Source organism: Muntiacus reevesi, chromosome 13 (genome assembly GCF_963930625.1).
Source record: "Muntiacus reevesi chromosome 13, mMunRee1.1, whole genome shotgun sequence".
NCBI classification, from domain to species: Eukaryota; Metazoa; Chordata; class Mammalia; order Artiodactyla; family Cervidae; genus Muntiacus; species Muntiacus reevesi.
In genome coordinates, this window is record NC_089261.1 from 57,219,666 (window position 1) to 57,240,312 (window position 20,647).

Sequence of the window (20,647 nt, forward strand, 5' to 3'; positions counted from 1 at the left end):
TCTTACATCACCTGCTCAATCACCTCAAGCAGAACATTTTCTGAGAGATGCTGAAGAATGAGCACGTCTTCTGAAACTTCCAATGATTCAGAATCTTATAAAAAGAATATTACTCATGATCAATGTACTTTGTTTTACAATGACATGAATTTAAAATCTGAACCCCTTACAAAAATTTCAGAATGAACACTTTACTTTTTATAAAAGACACAATAGATCGGTCTCTGCAGCACTCATTCTGAAGATCAGGCCCGCTAAGACAGAATTTACCCCTGTGCGACCATACAGATGGATAGAGACTTCCCATTTGTCGAGTCAGTCACTTATTAAATTAAAGATCATAAAATTAAAATCATTCTTTAACCCACTACACAGAGATAGTCACCGTTGGCCTTAGCTATTCACAAAAAGTCATCATTGTATGATATATGTTATGAATTACTCGGGTTTCTCATTTTCTCCTTTATTTTCTAAAAGTATCTAAAGCTTTGTACTACTACACAAAATGAATCAAAGTAGATTTCTAAGAAAATTTCTTACATTTCTGAAAACAATGCTTTATACATTAGGAAGTGTTGGGTAGTTTTCTGCACTAACCCTCTAGTGTTTCATTATTTGTCATGTGTAAAGGGATTAGGAAATGTGTTTTTCTAATTAGGAAATTAAATTAAATTTCTGAGAATTATGGAGAATAACTGTCAACAAATAGACACCATATATTCTTTATTAAAAACCTAAATATCCTCTTAGGCAAGTTTTCTGTTTTGAAAACTTTATCTCAGACTTCATTCAGTAGACATAAGGGTCTAAAAGTTTAAAAAAGAATTGTTTAAAAGGAGAATACTATTTAAGCAGTTCTTATTAGGCCTATATTAAAATGCCCAAATTTCTGGTGCAATAAAAATTAAGAATGACAAATGTGATAACAGGTATATACTCTAGATTTGTGTTTGGATCCCTAGGTGTGTATATGTAACAATTTTGAAATACAAGAAGGCCTATCTCAAGGTGACAACAATAATAAAGTTCACATTTACTTCTTCTATTCCCTTTTCTTAATTCTTATTTATTCCATGTAAAGGAAACTTACTTCTTTCAATGGAAAGAAGAAATGTCCCTAGAACAAAAAGTGTGTGTGGAGAAAAGAAATGGTTGAGCTCTCCAACAATCTTTGTCAGGCTTTGCCAAATATGTTTTGATTGTGTTGAATGAATTTTGATGTGTTGACTTAATTCCCAGTTGGAGGAGAAAATAATCATATCGCTTTATGTCTTGCTTACTTCTTAGCCTGTTGTTTATTTATTACAATTATAATTAGTGTAAAAATGCTTTATTTAAAATGAATTTAATTGTGCCTTGGAAGAATTTTGTAAGACTTGAGTTAATTTAGGCAACAGAAAGAAATACAGTGTTTTTAGTTTTATGTTTATGATATAAAAGTTTAATCATTTTAAATGATTAATCAATTTTAACTTAATCAATTTTAATCATATCCTCCCCTAAATTATCTGTTCTCAACAGCATTTTAAAGAACCAAACACCCTTTTAGAATTACACTCATTTCATTCATTCAGTAGATTTTTAATAAACATCTTGCATGTGCTATGCACTCTTCTGGGTCCTGAAAAAACACAAGAGAAGAGAGGAAATTATTTGTCTTCATGGAATTTATATTCTAGATTTGAAAAAGTTTCTACTGTATGCATTTAGTTCAATAAACATATTGAAATTCCATGGTATTTTCCTACCTTCTAGGACTATAGGTAGTTGAGGAGATAAAATACTTTAGTATCTTAAATATCATCTTTCTATAATATCCCTCAATCCTAAATTAATTACACTCTCGTCTGTATTCCTGATAACTTTATATGCCCCTCTATCATAACAAAGATCCTACTGCCTTATACTTTTGTGTTTGCCTGTCTGTCTTCCCCACAGTGGTCTCCATGAGGATCAGGATACTGTTTTATTTTTGTCTTCTCCCCATGAAAAGTATAGTACTGGCAGTCAATGGCTAGACTTGAAGAGAATTGAATATACAAATTTTGCCCTCAGAAAACTTTCATTTCAATGGGGAAGGGAAAGAAGAAATAGGACTCCTCATTCCTTAAGGAAAGTGAGGTCCAATAAGTGATGGGCTATGTTTCATGTACATTTTCATGTTCAAGGTTTCCCAATAGAATAATAGTTTAAAAGGAGGGTGGGGGCAGATTTTGACATGCTAAGTGAGGAATGTGAGTTGTCAACTTCATAAAAGAATACAGATATTTTTGTAGGTAATTAAATAGAAATTTAAGGGAATCGTGTTTATATATGACAGGCACACAGTCTTATATAAACTAAACAGGCCCAAGCATGAAGCAATCGCATCTACAGATAGATAAGCATTTGCTCTATCTTAGGCAAAATTAAAAAAAAAAAATTAGAATTCCCTCCATAATCTGAGTTTACACACATTTGAATGTTTGGTGAAAATCAAACTGTCTAATTGGAGGATCAGCCGGGAAACAAGGATCAGATATCCTGCCCCGAAAAACCATACTTCTGCAGTGAATCTGTTTTCATCAGGCTGCCTTATCTGTTCCCAGTGCACATGACTCAATGATCCTATACTTGGCTTCAAGCAGGCGTTATCTTCTGATTGTAGTTGTCTGATTGAAGTCACCTACATTCTTGATCACATGGTGTCTTCTCTTTAGATTCATCTGCTCAGGTGTAAACCATATCATCAAGTAGCATGTGAACTATGTGATTGCACATTTTCCATTGCATGTAACATGTAACGTATTTCTGATATACTCTACTTCTGCGTCTCTTTTCTTGAATGAATTGGAAAGAGCATGAACAAGTTAGTAACAAATGAAGTGAAAATGAAAGTCGCTCAGTCATGTCCAACTCTTTGCGACCCCATGGACTATACAGTCCATGGAATTCTCCAGGCCAGAATACTGGAGTGGGCAGCCTTTCCCTTCTCCAGGGGATCATCCCAACCCAGGGATCGAACCCAGGTCTCCCACAATTGCAGGTAGATTCTTTACCCGTTGAGTCACAGTGGAAACCCAAGAATACTGGAGTGGGTAGCCTAAATAGAACTGGATAAATAGAATCTCAGTTACCAGGAAAATGGTGACAATGTGAACAATACCTGTTGACCAGTACATGTGGTGATCTGTAATTCAGAAGAACATCGTGACTTCTGAGAAACTGCTCTTCTGATGGTCAAAAGGCCACCATAGTATCTCAAACAAAATAAGAACTTTATGTGAGGGAAAAATTGAGCAGACTTGGGCTATTCAAAATAAGAAGGCGAAGATAATTCCCTCACTTTCCTTGGCCATTTAATGTTTTTTCCACCACATCACCCTCTGCCCTTACTCCCAGAAAGACTTCCTTGGGGCAAGGGGTGGTGGGGAGAGACAAGGAAAACATTTGATAGTGTGTTCTGAGTGAAAATGTAGAATGTCTCAAGTTCCTTCACATAAATTGGATCATTTCTAGATTTAAATAAGAGGTTGAGTCAATTTAAGGGAGTTTTCTGAATTGTCACAATAGTTGCAAAAATCAGTAATTTATTTTTGAAACTTTTATTTTATATTGGAGTATGGTTGATCAGCAATGTTGTGTTAGTTTCAGGTGTACGGCAAAGGGATTCAGTTATACATATATACGTATCCTTTTTCGAATTCTTTTCTCGTTTAGAATATTGCAGAATATTGAGCAGAATTCCCTGTGCTATCCATTAGGTTTGTATTAGTTACCTGTTTTATATATAGCAGTGCGTATATGTTCATCCCAAACAATCCTTTCAACAGAGAGTGGGTTTTAATTGGAGAGAGGAGCTAAAGAAGTCACTGGATATTTTAAATATGGTTTTGAGTCATTGTAGAAACAGTCTCAGATCAGACCTCAAATTATTATCACAGTTCACGTTGCCACGGGGCATAACAAGATAACCTGTCTCAAAAAAACTGAGGCTGCGGGGCCTAATTATTTGCTTCTCGCAGAAAGCTGTATCATTTACCTCTATGGTGGTCCCGACCCATAATTATCACCTTCTTTGTTATGGTACTTAAGGACTCCAACTGACTTGGCCTTCTTCACGGTGGTGATTTGACTGGTGATGAAGCATTTGTTTACATTCCTTCCCTGAAAAGAGCTTTCTCACCACACTGAGGCGCAGGTAGCTGTGACTGATAGCAAAGGGCCATTGCAAATTTTTTCTGAAAGATGAGGTAATGAGCAGTTGGGATCATGCTTCTAGCCTGAACCACCTTGAAAGATAACCTCTCATTCAAAAACATAAAGACGTATGACAATTTTCTGTAGGCAGCTTGGTCCTTCTCTAAATGACTGCAGTTGTTGAGCAGTTAAAACAAAGTCTGTGACTTTTTAAGTGACAGATAAGATACTTTTGTTTGCTACTATTAGCATTCTTTTTCTTCATAGCAGCATAAAATAAAATTATAAAAATATGTATGTACATATATACACACACATATATAAAAATCTCTATATATAGATCATTTATTGCATAGAGAGTTTAAACTTTGAGTCCAGAAACACACATGTATTATTTATGTCCTTTCAAGACCAGTCATTCTGGGAAAAAGTATCTCAAAAGAAACATGAAAATGAAATAAAAAGCAATTTCAAAACTTTTTAGGCTACAAACACTCATTTTAATGACTGGCTTCAGCCCCATCATATTGCCAAATATACCTATTTTTTCTATTCCTAAAAACTTTTGGAGTCCTGGAGAAAAAAAGAAAGCTTTAAAATATCCATACATCTTCATTGTTAAAGTTGTAATTGCTAGGAATTCTTAGATGCCAAAAAATTGTGTGTGTGCTTAGTCGCTTCAGTCATGTCCCACTCTTGGTGACCCCATGCACTGTAGCCCACCAGGCTCCTCTGTCCATGGATTCTCCAGGCAAGAATACTGGAGTGGGTTGTCATTTCCTTCTCCAGGGGATCTTCCCCACCCAGGGATCAATCCCGCATCTCTCACGTCTCCTGCACTGCAGGCAGATTCTCTACCGCTGAGCCAACAGGGAAGCCCCACCAAAATATTGGTGTAATGTAATTGCATTTTTAATCAATGAATCTTGACCATGATAAAGTTTCTTAACCATGTTTAATGTGCTCCCTTTGGTTCAAAACTGGTTATTTTGTTTCCTCACGGGTATACGTTTTCTTAGAAAGTTGTTGACCTTTCTGTCTGAGTGACTTAAAAGAAAATTTTCCATAGAAAGGAAGAGACATGCTTTGCAAGCTATAAAATTGCTCAATTTTATCCCAGTGCTGATCTTCACCCAAAATGCGCTTTTGATTTTGTCTCTTGATGCAGACCTCTGATGCCTGAGGAATGCAGGGCCGTGGTCCAGCCCGCCCAGACCCTGACATCCGAGTGCTCCCGCCTCTGTCGGAATGGCTACTGCACCCCTACGGGCACGTGCTGCTGCAGTCCCGGCTGGGAAGGGGACTTCTGCAGAGTCGGTTAGTGTTTCTGTTGTCCCTGGGAAAGAGAGGGCATGGGACAGCCTCTGGGAACTCAAGACCTTAACATTAGTTATTTCTTCTAGAAGGATCTAATGTTCAAAGCTGTAGCCATTTACTGAAAAATAGAGCGACCATATGATCCAACATGCACTTCTAAGTATTTATCCAAAGTAAGTGAAAAAAGGGCTTCAAAGAGATATTTATATTTGCATACCCATGTTTATAGCAGCATTATTCACAGTAGCCAAAATATGGAAACAATGTAAGTGACTGTCAATGGATAAAGATGTCACACACACACACACGTGACTATTATTCAGCCCTGTAGGAAATCTTGCCATTTTTGACAACATGGATAGACTTTGAGTACAGTATGTTAAGTGAAAAAGGCAGACAGTAGATAAATACTACATGATATCACTTATATGTAGAATTTGTTTTTTTTAAAGTCAAACTCATAAAAATAGAAAAGTGGTTGCCTGGGGCTAGTGGTGGGGGAAATAGTGAAAGGCTGATAAAAGCGTATGAACTTTCAGCTATAAGATGAAAAGGGGAAATTCCCCAGGGGTCCAGTGGTTAGGACTCCAAGCTTCCTGGGGGCTCAGGTTCGATCTCTGCTCAAGGAGCTAAGATCCCACAAACTGAGAGGTACAGCCCCCCTCACAGAAAAAGATGAATAGAATAAAATTGTAGCCATTTACAATAATAGTAATGCTCAGCTTGTTTCTGAATTTATACATGAAGACTTTGCCATTTTCCTAATGTAAATAATTCGTTTATATAGGTTAGTTATAAAGATAATTGTGTTCTTTCATAAAATCAAAAGTGAAAACAGCCCAACTAGGTCATCCTTGTGGGCTTTGAGTCCCAGATTAGAGATTTCAAACCTGCAGACTCATTGGAAAAGACCCTGATGCTGGGAAAGATTGAAGACAGGAGGATAAGCGGGTGACAGGATGAGGTGGTTGGCTGGCATCATGGACTCCATGGACGTGAGTCTGAGCAAACTCCTGGAGGTTAGTGAAGGGCCAGGAAGCCTTGTGAGCTGCAGTCCGCGGGGTCGCAAAGAGTCGGACACAACTGAGCAACCGAGCAACAGCAGCAATGACATGGTGTGTGCAAAGGCCCTTTCTGAGTGCCAGAATTTCTCAGACACGCCATATAGGCCCTCCCTCGATTTTGTTGCTTGCTTCCTTGCTGCAGTGCCCTACAATAGGGGTTTTCAGTTGGTGTTTTCATAGGAAAGGGGAAGACACAGTTACCTAGAGTCATCTTAGGAGATTTTCTTCATTCTTTTTACCACTCCCTTGTCGACCGTCAGCGAGGTGTGCAGCTGCTCAGAGAGCAAAGGAGTTTCATTCCAGGGTTATTCTATCCTTTAACTTGTGACTTCCACAAATAGACACAGTTGTGTTTAAATTCTACCTGTTGTGAAGACAGTTAGATTAATTTAGATACCTAGAGTTTAAGATGGGTATGTTGAAAGAACGTTTTCAATAACCAGCATATTCGTGTCATTTACAAAAGATTTCAAACATTAAAGTCTCTCTTGCTAATAAAATTCTAAGTCCCATGTTAATATTTAAAAGTATCCATCATTCATAAAGGCCATCTCTCTTTATTCTAAACATGTATTTGTTTCAAAATACTATAGCCATACACTGTTTATATATTGTCAAAATAAAGTAGACAATATTTAAAGTCTTATAGACAGTATCCATTTTAAGCTTAAATTGCTTCAGCACTAATAATATTACGTGACTGATTGATACCATGGTTACATATCTAGGGAAAAGGTATCATAATTGAAACAACAGAAATAAAATAATTACATTATTTAAAACAAATATTCATATTCTATATTTTTTCGTTAGTTGGCTAAAAAATGAGGATCAGTGTTTAAATGCAATAATATTCTAATTCCTGACGATGTCTCTTCCCCCTGCTTCCTCTGATGCTTGATAATATCTTTTCTCTCAACTTGTTTTACCTGGTATTAATTCTGTCTTATTCCTTACTTATATTTTGCTTATATTTGACTCTTAGGTCACCTCCAGTCATTGGATAAGAAAAATTTTTTGAGTGCCTGCTAGTAACAGTATGTTAAGCTGAGGGTAAACATAATTTTGAATATAGGTGGCTTCATATATACCATAATAGGTATATGATACTAATATATGATATAAATGAAAATTTATATTTTCATAAAGTATTTTCTCATCTTTTCCCTAAATCAGTTTAGATACTTTGAATATATGAGATTAAACCAGAAACATTTTATTAAAGTATTTTTTTTGGTTGTTATTTTTGACCCAACCAAGAACTTCATTCATATACTCACATAGTTTGCTCATCTCCCACAAATTTAAAAGACTATTGTTGTTTATTTTCTCCATGTTGTTTCTTTCCCATATACTAGCCACAGACCCCTGGATTGTTGTTAATGCATTGGAAAAGGTTAAAAGAACTGTCACTGAGAAGTATAAGGATATGTATTCAAGGAATTTGATTCTATCTACAGTGGCTGCACACCCCAGATTCATCCTATCAGTAAGAGACTTAAGTTATAGGCTCAATTTTATGTCTCCACCTCATTTTAACAGTACATATTTACATTCCCTACCTACACTGTAGTGGTAAGCATTCTTTTCTGAGGCAGTCCTGTGATATAAAGTACCCTGAAAAGGATTGCTGTAAACATCTTCACTGGTCAACCGACTCCACCCAAGAAAGGGCTTCAAGGTGCAATCAGAAATGAGACATATGCTGTGCACCCCCTGGGAACAAGGAAAGGGAAGAATCCAAGGGAATCCACATAAAGGATCCTCCCTCCAACCAAAATAAAAAACGAACCATTTCTGGCTGTTAGACTGTTGATGTTCCAGCCTCTGGATCTTTCTCTCTGGCCATGCCCTTCCCACCGTGAGGTCCTAGCCAGGAGGAATGGAAACCAGAGGTACTTGGAAGACTTTCTGTTGGAGATGCCCTAGGGAAACAGAAGTTTTAAAGAACTGAAATTTGACGTTATTGTTCAGTCACTAAGTCATGTCCAACTCTTTGTAACCCCATGGCCTGCAGCGCACCAGGCTTTACTGTGTCCCGGAGCTTGCTCAAATTCATGTCTGCTGAGTCAGTGATGCCATCCAACCATCTCGTCCTCTGTTGTTCCCTTCTCCTCCTGCCTTCAATCTTTCCCTGCTGGGGAAGGGTCCCCAGGGTCCTCGTTTTACATAAAGTCAATTCTGTAATGGATTGAAATTGTTTCCCATGATCTGGGTGATCTGCTTCTCTAGAAATATCTCCCACTGTCTTCTGCATTCTGGCCCCCAAATAACTGGAAGTCCAAAATCTTCTTTCTTTGTATTTATTAGCTTTGGGATCACTTTGGGACTGCTCTTCTCCTCTTTCCCTCCCTTCCCTTACTCATCAAGTATTTACTGGCCTCATATTCAGTGCCGTTTTTGACCTACAGAATGGAACGTGATTTTATTGTTCTTTTTCTTCTTCCAGCGAAATGTGAGCCAGCGTGTTGCCACGGTGGTGTCTGTGTTAGACCCAACAAGTGCCTCTGTAAAAAAGGATATCTTGGTCCTCAATGTGAACAAGTGGACAGAAACCTCCGCAGAGTGACCAGGGCAGGTATTCTTGATCAGATCATTGACATGACATCTTATTTGCTGGATCTAACAAGTTACATTGTATAGTTTCTGGGACTGTTTGACTATTCCTTTCCAGTGGGCATTTATTTTTTTATCCTGTCATTAAAAAGAACAACTGTTATCTTGCTACACACTCCTGTGATTTCATTTTCTTTGATTAATTTAAAAGTCATTTCCAGAAATGTGCAGGTCTTGTGTGTATATTGGCATGTTTGTTCACGTATGCACATATACACACACACTCAAAAACCTTATGCGTGTGGTTGCATAATAGATGGGTTTTAAAAGTATGTATTTCCTTGTGTGGAGTAATTTCCCTGGAAATTCCATTGTAAATTGGTAACGGCATTTTTATGTCACCGGAAGAGATGATTTGACTTCCCAGGAATTTTCTGTCTGTAATCACTGAAGTCTACTTCAATGGAGTTTTAAAACATTACTGTGCAATCTGATGGATTGAATTTTAAAAGGCCATATTTTTATATTAATATTAAAGGACTATAATATGAGAGAATGTTTCAGCCCTGATTAATTTCTAAGTGGGCAATGGTATAAAATTATAATCTGCATTTTTATCAGTGTATCCGATTATAGAATGTTAACGCACTTACCTTTTTATTGGCAGAGAAATCTGGTTACTCTAGCTTAATTTGAAGATAGTTTTCAAGTGTTTTCTAATTAAATCATAACAGCATATTCTAAAACCAATCTTCCTAAAAGGTCTGCTATTATTGTATAGTTTATTTAACAATAGGCACTGGGTTTGTGTTACATATTTATATTTTTATTTTATTTTTATAATATAGACATCACCTAGATGAAACACCTTTACCCTGTCCTGTAAAATACTAAAGTTACATTTTTCACCAACTTAATGGGAAAGAAGGGGAGTGAGAAAGCAAACAGTCCTTAATGCGCTGTGGATCTAATCTAGCAATGTATCCTTGTGCCAACATGTAATCATTAACGACGGATGAGAAAGCAAGAAAACAGCCACTCATTATAAAATTCCAGCATTAAACATTCGTAAAATGCTTTTCACCATAGCAAGCCCATCAGAGTATGTGTGATTAGAATGTTGTGGGTTTCACACTGAGTCGAACCTCACTGGAAAAAGAGTTCACTCGTTTTGAACAAATCTTGCCTATGTAAGCTGTCACTTGTACGAATTTTTAATATGCTCATTCTTGCCAAATATGACTTTTAATGTGTACATTCCTTCAGAACTCAATGAAAATCCTCTCTGGTTCATGTATGAATAAATTTCCTGTAAATGTTCTTTTGGGTTTTCCAAGAAAAGGCATGTTCTAACTTAAACTGCAGAAACTCAGGTAGACTCTTCTCTTCGTGGTTTTTGAAGTCAGCCTGCCATGTTTGGGTTATAAAGAGTCATCAGGGCATTTTGCACCACTGAAGGAACATCGGCTCATGACGCGTGGGCCCCCACTCTCGGTTGCCCTTCTTTACCATCTGTCCCTCCAGAGTCTAAATTGTAGAGCAGGGCAGATTATACAACACAGATTGACTTCCCAAACCTACTCCTTACCTTTAAGAACAGGAGCGTCAATTTAAAAAATAAACAAAATCTTGCAACTCATATTTGTTGATTGTTGGAAAGCGAGAGATTTGCAGTGAAAGCACAGTGAGAAACGACCACGTAGAAAGTTTGGTTAAGTACCCTGTTCTTGTCTGCCATATATGATTGCTTAAGTTTCAAGTGACCTCATGCCCAATGGAAATGGGTTGACAAGTCTTGGTTCAGTGCTTAGTGAACAATAGCCTGCATTAAAAAGTGCATGCATAATTTTGCACAATTTAGGTTTCAATGGACAGTCTATTCAAAGAAGTCTCAGGATTAAATGAGCATGGAGACCAAATTGCCCTCTTAGCCCAGAAAAGGGGTGGTCCCTTCTAGTCACACGAACACTTCATTGGCCCAACAGTGTGACAAATCTTGCAGTGAACCCTGCCGTAGCCCGCGTCTGTAGGTTAATAGCAGTCTTTTGTCCCTGTGGCTTTCTCTTCATAGCCCTTTTACTGAATTCCATCACAGAAAGTTTTACAATTAAAAAAAAAAATGTCCTGACAACCATTTTTTGTAAATGGACCCTACCATCTCCTCATCTCTTATTCAACGTGGGTGACATTCACAAAATGTGAGCTTCTTGTGAGGGAGCCAGCTGTCTAAATCTGTCAAATCGTGCAGTTTTATTACACATTCTCCTGTTCATAGTTTCACTGAAAACAATAAGGATACTGCCGTATATTCAGCCAAATTAAAAAAAAAAAAAAAAAAAAAAACAGCATTTTTTCTGACATCTTGAATCTTTCCATCTTTTCCAAAAGAATCTTTATAAAAGAAAAGATATTCTATTGTCCTTAGTTCTCCTACTTAAAAATACCTAGATTAAACTGACCAGACCCAGCTTTTTTTTAGATAGTCCTTTCCCAAGTGAAAGAGTTTCAAATGACTTAGAAAAACATATGTACCCCAGGTATCATTGCCTTTTCTATGGGGAGTCGTTAGAATAAAAGATCAAAATTTTCTAAAAAGAAAACAGATCCACTGACATTAAACCCCAGCAAAGACAGTCATTGGAATCATTTCTTTCTGTTCTTAGGAAAGAAGTAAATAGCAAAGACAGATTAATACCTACATATTTTAAACTAAGTGATCATTTCAAAAAAAACTTTTGATCTTTCCTTTCAAGTAGATTTTAAATATATATGTGACTGAGAATGATCTTAAATAATTCATGATGAGAGGAAAGTAGGAATCGGTTAAAAAGTATGAGCTAGGGAAAAAGAATTGTTTCATCACATGAATGGCAATATCTACTCAGTAAAAAAGCGCATAATCAAAATGAAAGAAAATGTCCTCTGTATGAATATAGATGTGGGAGATAAAGATACAATAAACATAAAAATGTAAATTATTATTCCTTTTTTCCATTCTAGAGCTTAAGCTTTGGGGATCAATTTAATGTAAAATGCTATGATGGTAGTTATAAAGAGTTGGGGCAAAATATTTTCTGCCACTGCTTCTAACAAACTCTTGTTCTGGTTGACAGAACTTTGTTTTCTTGCTAGTTATTTGAGGTAATAAGAAGACAACTGAATTGACACATCATTAAAGTACAAAGAAGGGAAGATTTAAGAAACTTGAATAATGATAAAAAGGGCTTCCATCTATACCTTTCTTTTTGGAATTTCCCTTCAATATGACTATTGTAAAATATACCTTTTATTTTATCACAAAGAATACTCAGAAATTTTCTCAGATTAATGGGCTATCTCATAAAGAAGAGCAAAGAAACCTACACATACAACCTAAATAGAAAGCCATTCTCCTTTTCATTTATATATTTAAGAGTAAGCACTTCTCTATTTATTTATTTGAAAATAATTACATAATAATGTACTAACAATTTTTAACAATTTTGTAATATTGTTTTTATCTCTAAATCATAAACTAAAAAGAAATCTCCTAGGTTTAGGATCTTAGGTTAGATGCTGCATCTAGGGTCTTTCAAAGTACACATTAATTTAAACTGTATTAGTTTCTTTTAGTTTTGAAACATAAAAACTAAGCCTAAATTTTTAAGAGGAAAAATAAGGTATATTATAGGCATTTATATTTGACTGCTCAATAAATTAAAGTTTCTGAGCATATCTATAGAATGTTACCTATGATATCTTTCTCTCTCTCTCTCTTTCTCTATCTTTTTTCTTCCCCCACCCCATACATCCCTTCTCTTGTTAACCTCTCTCTTCTCTGCTTCTATTGGTTTTGACTAAACAGAGATGTCCTCAGGACACTAATGAAGATATCCTAGAGCAGGTTGCTATTGATTTTGCCAGTTATGATCTTTATTTTCCTGAAAAATTCCTCTCCTAGTACATTTGTTCAAACTCTAAATCATAAAGAACAGTAGACAAATTATGGACAGACTAGACTGACCTATTGCAATCATTGAAAGAAGTGACAGAAAGTGTACATGAGTCCCAGCCTAGATGTCCCAGCTCAGCTGGCGTTCCATCTTGGATGCTAGAAATAATGTCCCCAGTCCAACAGTGCGAGTTAACAATAAGGAAAGTTAGCAACTATTTCCTTTTCAAACAACAACCATCTCTATGAATGGTTGAATAATCTTAAGTAAGACTATCCCAAATCTATGAGGGAAAAATTAAATAGTCCCTCAGTGGAGACTTCAGAATCTTTTTACCCCACCCTTGGAATGAAACATGAACTTGCAGAGAACTCAGACCAAAGTTCCATGCCTTGAAAATGTGCCCATTTCTTTATTACCTCCAAGAAGTTAGTGGGCCTGTTACTGTGACTATAGACAACACCTCTAGAAAGTTTCTCATTAGAATATCCTAAAGAAATATATTCTATCTTACCTTCTTTCTCTTTATCACACAAACACAAATTAGTCATATCTTTTATAATTAATATGATGCAGAGAAGGTGAGAAACCTAATAATAGAAGCATTTGATATTAAAAATTTTAAAAACATGACCATAAAACCTGCTGGACATTAATCCTAACCAGTTGCAACACTTCTTCCTCTTAATATCCACTCATAAGTTTTGAAAGTTGTCTTAAAATTAACTGTTTTGGGGAGTACAGTATACTCAGGAGAGCATGAGAAAGTGTTGTGCTATTTTCTTCTCAATCATAGTGATTATTTCCCTAGTGACTATGAAGAGATTTACTTATCAGATTAGCTCTTTTGATTCATTAAATGTGAACCCAAGATGCACCCAAAAGAAAGATACATTCTTTCTTTTGTATAGGTCATCAACAAGTTGATTGATAGCAATAAAAAATAATGATCCCTTGTATTAACATAAAGCGTAAGCTTAAAACTTGTCACTGCTTTTAACAACAACAAAAAAATGATGTCAGCTCAACATGAGTTCTAAGGTACATCTCATGTATATCACAAAGTCAGACATTGCATTTTGGTCAGGATTTTTTTGCATATGTAGATTTTATATTACTTATACACAAGCATATTAATATAAATGTTTGGTCAGTTATTTCAATTGACTATAATCTTTCAAGTTAAAAATTTTTAACTTAAAAAAATTTTAACACAAGATTAAAAAGAACCAGAATATTAACAGGGATGGGAAATTCATAATGGCTAAATAGAAAATAAGCTTTGTCTTCACAGTTAGAAAATAACTCTTGTACATTGCCCTTTGCACTAAAAAATAACTAGCCAAGAGTTTCCATTCACATGAACAATGTGTGATCAGATTTGGTATAGTCTATGCCCAAAAGTGTGTTGGGTATTCTTCACCTTATATTCTTAAAATCAGAAACATGATTTTCATAAAATAAATTAGGAGTTTATGTATAGTAGAACCTAATACTATTAACACATTAATACATTCTATTCATAATACTATTATTGGGAAATCAAACTGACAACCTTATATCAGGTATTTCCCACATCTCATTCAATTCATAGGACATTTTTGGACTTGCATTTCACCAAGAACTATGGAGTAAGAAGATAAATGATACTGAGCTTCTATGAGACTTTTGGAGTTCATTCGTTAGGACATGCTAAAGAAGTCTATTTAAAAGAAACCCAGCTAATTAAAATTTAAAAAAATTTTTCAAATAATTATAATTAATAAGCATAAAAGAAATTGGTAAAGAAAGCATATCTTTCCTGGCTTTATCTGTGATTCATTTTGTCCAGTTTTAAAGAATGGTTAACTTTATCTTTTAACTTTAGCATGGCTAAAGTGTTCTCAGTTTTGGTTTTCCTAGCAGTTTATTTTCCTTTAGATTTTTGACAATTAGGGCAATTTGTCAATAACCTTAATCACAGAAGATACTTTGCTTGGATCTCTGTTAATAAGAGGCAGAAGACTGTGGGAACAAGTAACAAAAGCAGGTACACATTTAAGAAAGCAAGTTAATATATGTACTAGATGTTTTCTATAAATGTTCTTTGGAAGAGTAACACGCAAAGTCGTCAGCTTAGATAATCCTTCTATATTTGCATTAATTTGACTTACTTTACCAAGTTATTATAATATTAGTTCTTTTTGATTGATCTTCTGTTATTCAGCCATCCATCCATCCATTAATTTAACAACGATTTATTGAAGTGCCCAGCACGATTTATGTACTATAGAAAAGGCAAGGATGTTTATAATGGGAGATTGTGAGCCCAATGGGTGCGTTTGAAGCAGAAGACGGTAATCGCACCCAACTGCTCTAATTTAGTTCATCAAAATTCAGCAGTAATAGTACAGATGGCCTAAAATACATCTGTGTGTATGTGTGCACACACCCATGTATATATATTTATCTATCTGTACAAACACTACATATGTATACACACTATCTATGTAATATATAATATATGTATAATGCATATAAATTCTAACAAGTGTATTTGTGTTATCTTTAAAATAGAACTTTGTATCTTGAAGTGATAAATGCAGAGAATTGGTTTTTATTGTTGATCTGTGGATTTAATGATTTTTAGGTGAAAAGGATGTTTAAGTGTATAATTTCTTTTCTTAATTTAATATATTTATGTAAATGCATGCCTGAAATTTGGTTAGATTGGCTGTGTTTTGTGTCCTTTAACATGATCAAATGTATTAAACTTTATCTTATGATCTAATGTACATGTGCGATTTTAAAATTATTTTTTATTTTAGAATTTTTTAAAGCTTTTCTTAAATATCCATAACTATATAAACACTAATTTTTAAATATCCTATACTCAAACTACTTGTTCAAACTATTCTTGCCTTTTTTCACTTTTCATGTTCTATTTTCAAAATTTTACTCCCCAAAATATACGGCAATGTTAAGGGTCAGTTTCATTGGGTACAAATATTGACTTAAATTTACAAGTTGTAAATGACTTAGATCCGATTCTTTCAAAAAAGTAAAAAATTAATAAGTGAAGAATGCAAAAGAGCAGTCAAGAGTCCTGAGAGAAAGAAGCACATAGAAGAGAGACATGGAAAAAAGGCAGTTGCAGATACCGTAAAACCTCGTTGACCTGCCCATTTGGTTTCCAGTTAATTGTATCAAGAGTATTTGTACAAGGTCAGCTATGCTATTTTGAACATGAATTTTAAATCTGCCAGTATTCTTTAGAAGAGCAAAATGCTTTCATCTCGATCTCCTTTCTTCCTGAACAAATAACGTCCCTGACTGGCAGGTAAAGCTGTTTCCCTAGAAGAGAAGATTGTTCTGAGAAGAAAATGTGTTACAGGTGCTTATTCACAGAGTCCTCGAACTCAGGTTACTCTCCAGAAGTGTTAAGTTAGGCAAAGAAACTCCATGAAAAGCATCCCTTAGCTCATTCCTCAGTGGCCCATGCATGCTAAGTCACTTTGATTGTGTCCGACTCTTTGTGACCCCATGGACTGTAGCCCACCAGGCTCCTCTGTCCATGGGATTTCCCAGGCAAGAATACTGGAGTGGGTTGCCATGCCCTTCTCCAGGGGATCTTCCCAACCCAGGGTTTAAACCTCCATCTCTATGTCTCCTGCATTGGCAGGCGGTTCTTTACCACTAACTCGACCTGGGAAGCCCCCTCAATGGCCCAGGAAGCACAGAAGGTCTCTTTCCCTCTCCACTGCCCTTCCAGTTCTGAGACTCTGTCCCTGAGGTTTAGCCCTTAATCTCAATCTGTTTTCTGCACGTGCCTCGTCTCTCCAACCAGATTATAAATCTCCCAAGAATATATCTTCTACTTACACTCCCTGACAGACCTAGAGCAGCTCCTGCCTACTTGCCATAAGGAAAATAATAATAATAGGTATATAACAGCCTAAAGATGGAAGTGGTTCTTTTCCTGATGCTAACCATCTCTCTGGGTTTCTTCATATCCCTTGATTGCCTTCTCCTGTGCCATCAACAGTGTCACCAATCCCCTGCATTAAATTCCCTTTGTCATAAATACTAGAAGCAGCTTCTGTTTTCCTTTTTTAGACCCTGATCCAGTGGTGAAGCCTTCATGCTACCAATGCAGGGGACCCGGGTTTGCAGTTCCCTAGTCAGGGAACTAAGATCCCACATGTTGTGCAACATGGCCAAAAGATGGAATATAAATACACAAATGATACATATGCTAGTAAGAGTGACTTAGACACAGATGAGAAAAGAGATTATAGGAGGCATTACAAAGGAACATGATGAGATCTCCTTTAAGAGAATACCTTAAGAAACCATTGCCTAGAATCCCAACATGATCACAGCAACATATAGTCAGAGGGATCCTCCCTTCAAGGTAAGGGATCCTTACTTACTGCCTAAGTAATTGCAGGGTTATATATGGAAATGGAAAAGGCCATTATTCCCCCAGTTGTCACAAAGAGATCTCATAGCTCACCTTTGTATTATTAAACCTATCAGCTTGCAATTTGTCCAGGAGTTAGCTAATATAAGAGAGTTCTCTGAACTTGCTTCTTTACATTCATGTTTTTTTTCTTTTTTTGAATTTCATTTTAGACTAATGTATTAATTCCAGTGGAAGTACAACTTAAAATAGCAATTACACGATCTCATCAGAAAAAAATACATTTTTTCCCCTATTTGAAGGTCTGAAGTGTCTCTCTGGAGATTAAATTCTACCAGCATTTAAATAAATGAAAAGATCAAAGGAAGAAAAATAATTTAGATACAATATTTCTTTGATATTTTCATAATTTGATTTATGCTTGATTTCTCAGTGATAGTTTCTATGATTAAAACAAACAATTTAAAAGGGGGAAAGTTGGGGGCTGGGAGAGGGGAAGAGAAGCCTGAGTAGCACTTGACTGTATAACTCATTCTTCTTGGGATTATGCCCACATCAGAAACTACTTGAGCTCACTTTTGTAATTTAATAAGACGTCATCAGATCCCTTTGACATATTTATAGCCTTATAATTAAAATTACTTGATGCAAAATCATGTGCTTCATGTAAAGCAATTTAGATTATCTGTGATCACTCTGTTCTGTGATCTACAGCTTCCAAAAGCCAGGTGTGCTGGCAGGAATTCTCGGCTTCGGCTGTGAGATGGGGTTCCCAGGTTTGTATTTCCAACTAATCAGCCGAGTGATACTGGGTCAGTCACTCACTGCCCTGGGACTCAGTTTCCTTATGCATAAAATGAGAGACAAGTTCCTTCCAGCTCTAAGAGGCATTGTTATTAGACGTTCCTACTCGCAGGATCCATGTGAATTGCAGATTAGAAATTGCGTATCTCAGATAGTTTATTAACTCCTCCATTGCATTTTGTGGCAGCTAAATGGCTAGAAAAGACACTCAGTTTTCTCCCAGTCTTCCAGCCACCTCTCCTACCCTCTGGTTCTTTGTTGCTTTCGCTGGGTTCTCCAAATCACTTTTCCTGTTCCTCACATCCTGGTATGAATTATTCTTGAATAATCCTTTCATGTCTCCTGCAGCTCCCTCTCTTCTCATTTCTAAAGCACTCTCTGATCTGTTTTCCAGGTGGCGCTAGTGATAAAGAACCCTCTTGCCAATGCAGGAGATGCAGGAGACCCGGGTTCGATCCCTGAGTTGGGAAGATCCCCTGGAGGAGGAAATGGCAACCCACTCCAGTATTCTTGCCTGGAGAATCCCATGGACTGAGGAGTCTGGCGGGCTACAGTCCCTGGGGTCACAAAGAGTCAGACACGACTGATTAACATACACACTGATCTGTGGCCATCGTTTTCTTCTTGCTGAAGAAACCCACTGTCACAAGGAGGCTGCCACTCCTTCCAGGACCCTTGATAAGTAGTTTTGCTCCTGTTAGAAACGTAATGGTCTGTTCCATGAACTGTGTTCCCAAGAGGACTGCTGTAGGCACCCTACCTGACTGACAGATACCATATTCTCAGATACAATAGTGTAAACGCCTGAGACATCATGTAAAAAGGTGGACAAGTCATGGTACAGAAGAAAGAGTAGCCATTTAGTATCCACTAGGGTTGCCCTTGCAAATTTGTGGCTTAATCACCCAAAGTTTTTATTGTCTCGTAATTCTAGAGACTAGAAGTCTGAGATCAATGTACTAGCAGAGTTAGTTCCTCAGAGAGGGCTGGGAGGGAAGGTTCTGTTCCCTCTCCTTGGCTTGTAGACAGTCATCTTGGCTTGTAGACACCGTGGGTCTTATACAAATTTCCCCCTATTTTTTTTTATAAGAACACAAGTCTTATTGGATTAGGACTCACTCTAATGACCCCATTTTAATTCGATTACCTCTGTAAAGGCCCTAACTTCAAATAAGAACACATTCTGAAGTATAGGAGTTTAGGACTCCAGCATAGGCAGTTTGAAAGGAGACATGATTCAGTCTGTAACACCTTGCCCCAGAAATGGCATCAGATCTACCGATGTCTCATCTTCAGTGTCTAAAGCAATGTTTCTCAAACTTTAGTATGCCTCTAGTTTATTGGGGACTTTGCTAAAACACAGGGTCTGGGGTGCCTGAGATTCTGTACTGCTAACAACCTCCCAAGTGATGCTGGTTCCTGGACCACATTTTGAAGCACAAGGATCTAGAGGATGGTTTCAAGGACAGAATGTGCTCAGTCGCTCAGTCATCTCCGACTTTTAACTACCCCATGAGCTGTAGCCCGCCAGGCTCCTCTGTCCATGGGATTCACCAGGCGAGAATACTAGAGTGGGTTACCATTTCCTTCTCCAAGGAGAGAATAGTAATAATGCAAAAACTTGGTGGGAAAATGGCTTTCTGTCACCAAAATGGAAAGTCATATGTCCTATACCTTCATTCCAGCCTTGAGCTGAGTTGAGTAGAATATACACAACAACACAGGGTAAACGTTTGCACCTGGCAGTCAGGTATCCCCGTCATGCTAGACCTGTCGTTGTTGCTGTTGTTACTATAGCCAATGTGATTTTCAGCAATAGTATCATAATGACACAAACAAGCACAATATTTTTATGTACTTTGCAATTCATCAATCTGTTCAAAATAAATTGGGTTGTAAAAGCAATAGGCACCATAAAATATATGCTCGTTTTAAACTCTGTAAATTGTGCCAAGATGGTATGCAGTCATAACAAACTGTGGAAGATTTCTGTCAAGAGAAAACATTTAAAAAGGAAAATATCACTGTGAGCAGATAGATTTAAATGAAGATATAACCACTGACAAAATAGAAAACGAATTCTATGTTGTGTTGAATTTTCATAGCTGAAGTTTCGTACCTTTATCTTAAAGCCAAGATATAATCATATTGCTTAGAGTTGCAAACATGTCTAGCATTCTGTCCCAAATACCTTGGATGTAACTTTTAATACTGTTTGCTAATGAATAATACCGTCAGATTCAGACAATTATGTAACTTGACAGCAAGGCTCCTCAATGGAACTTCCTATGCTAGAAACGTATTATATCTGCACTGTCCAATATGGTAGTCGTGAGCTATATTTGACCCTCGAGCACTTGAAATGGGGCTGGTGTGAATGTTTAATTTTATTT

The 20,647-nt window shown here is 36.6% G+C and overlaps 1 protein-coding gene across 1 annotated transcript in view; it reads left to right on the forward strand.

The window, feature by feature from the left end:
- Positions 1-15,770, forward strand: part of HHIP (hedgehog interacting protein) — a 109,183-nt gene extending 93,413 nt beyond the window's left edge. The window contains exons 12-13 of the mRNA XM_065904730.1: positions 5,348-5,496; positions 9,010-15,770. Of these exons, the coding sequence (XP_065760802.1) occupies positions 5,348-5,496; positions 9,010-9,203 (343 nt within the window). The 3' untranslated portion in view covers positions 9,204-15,770. The remainder of the gene's footprint in view (positions 1-5,347; positions 5,497-9,009) is intronic.
- Positions 15,771-20,647: the final 4,877 nt, after the last annotated feature.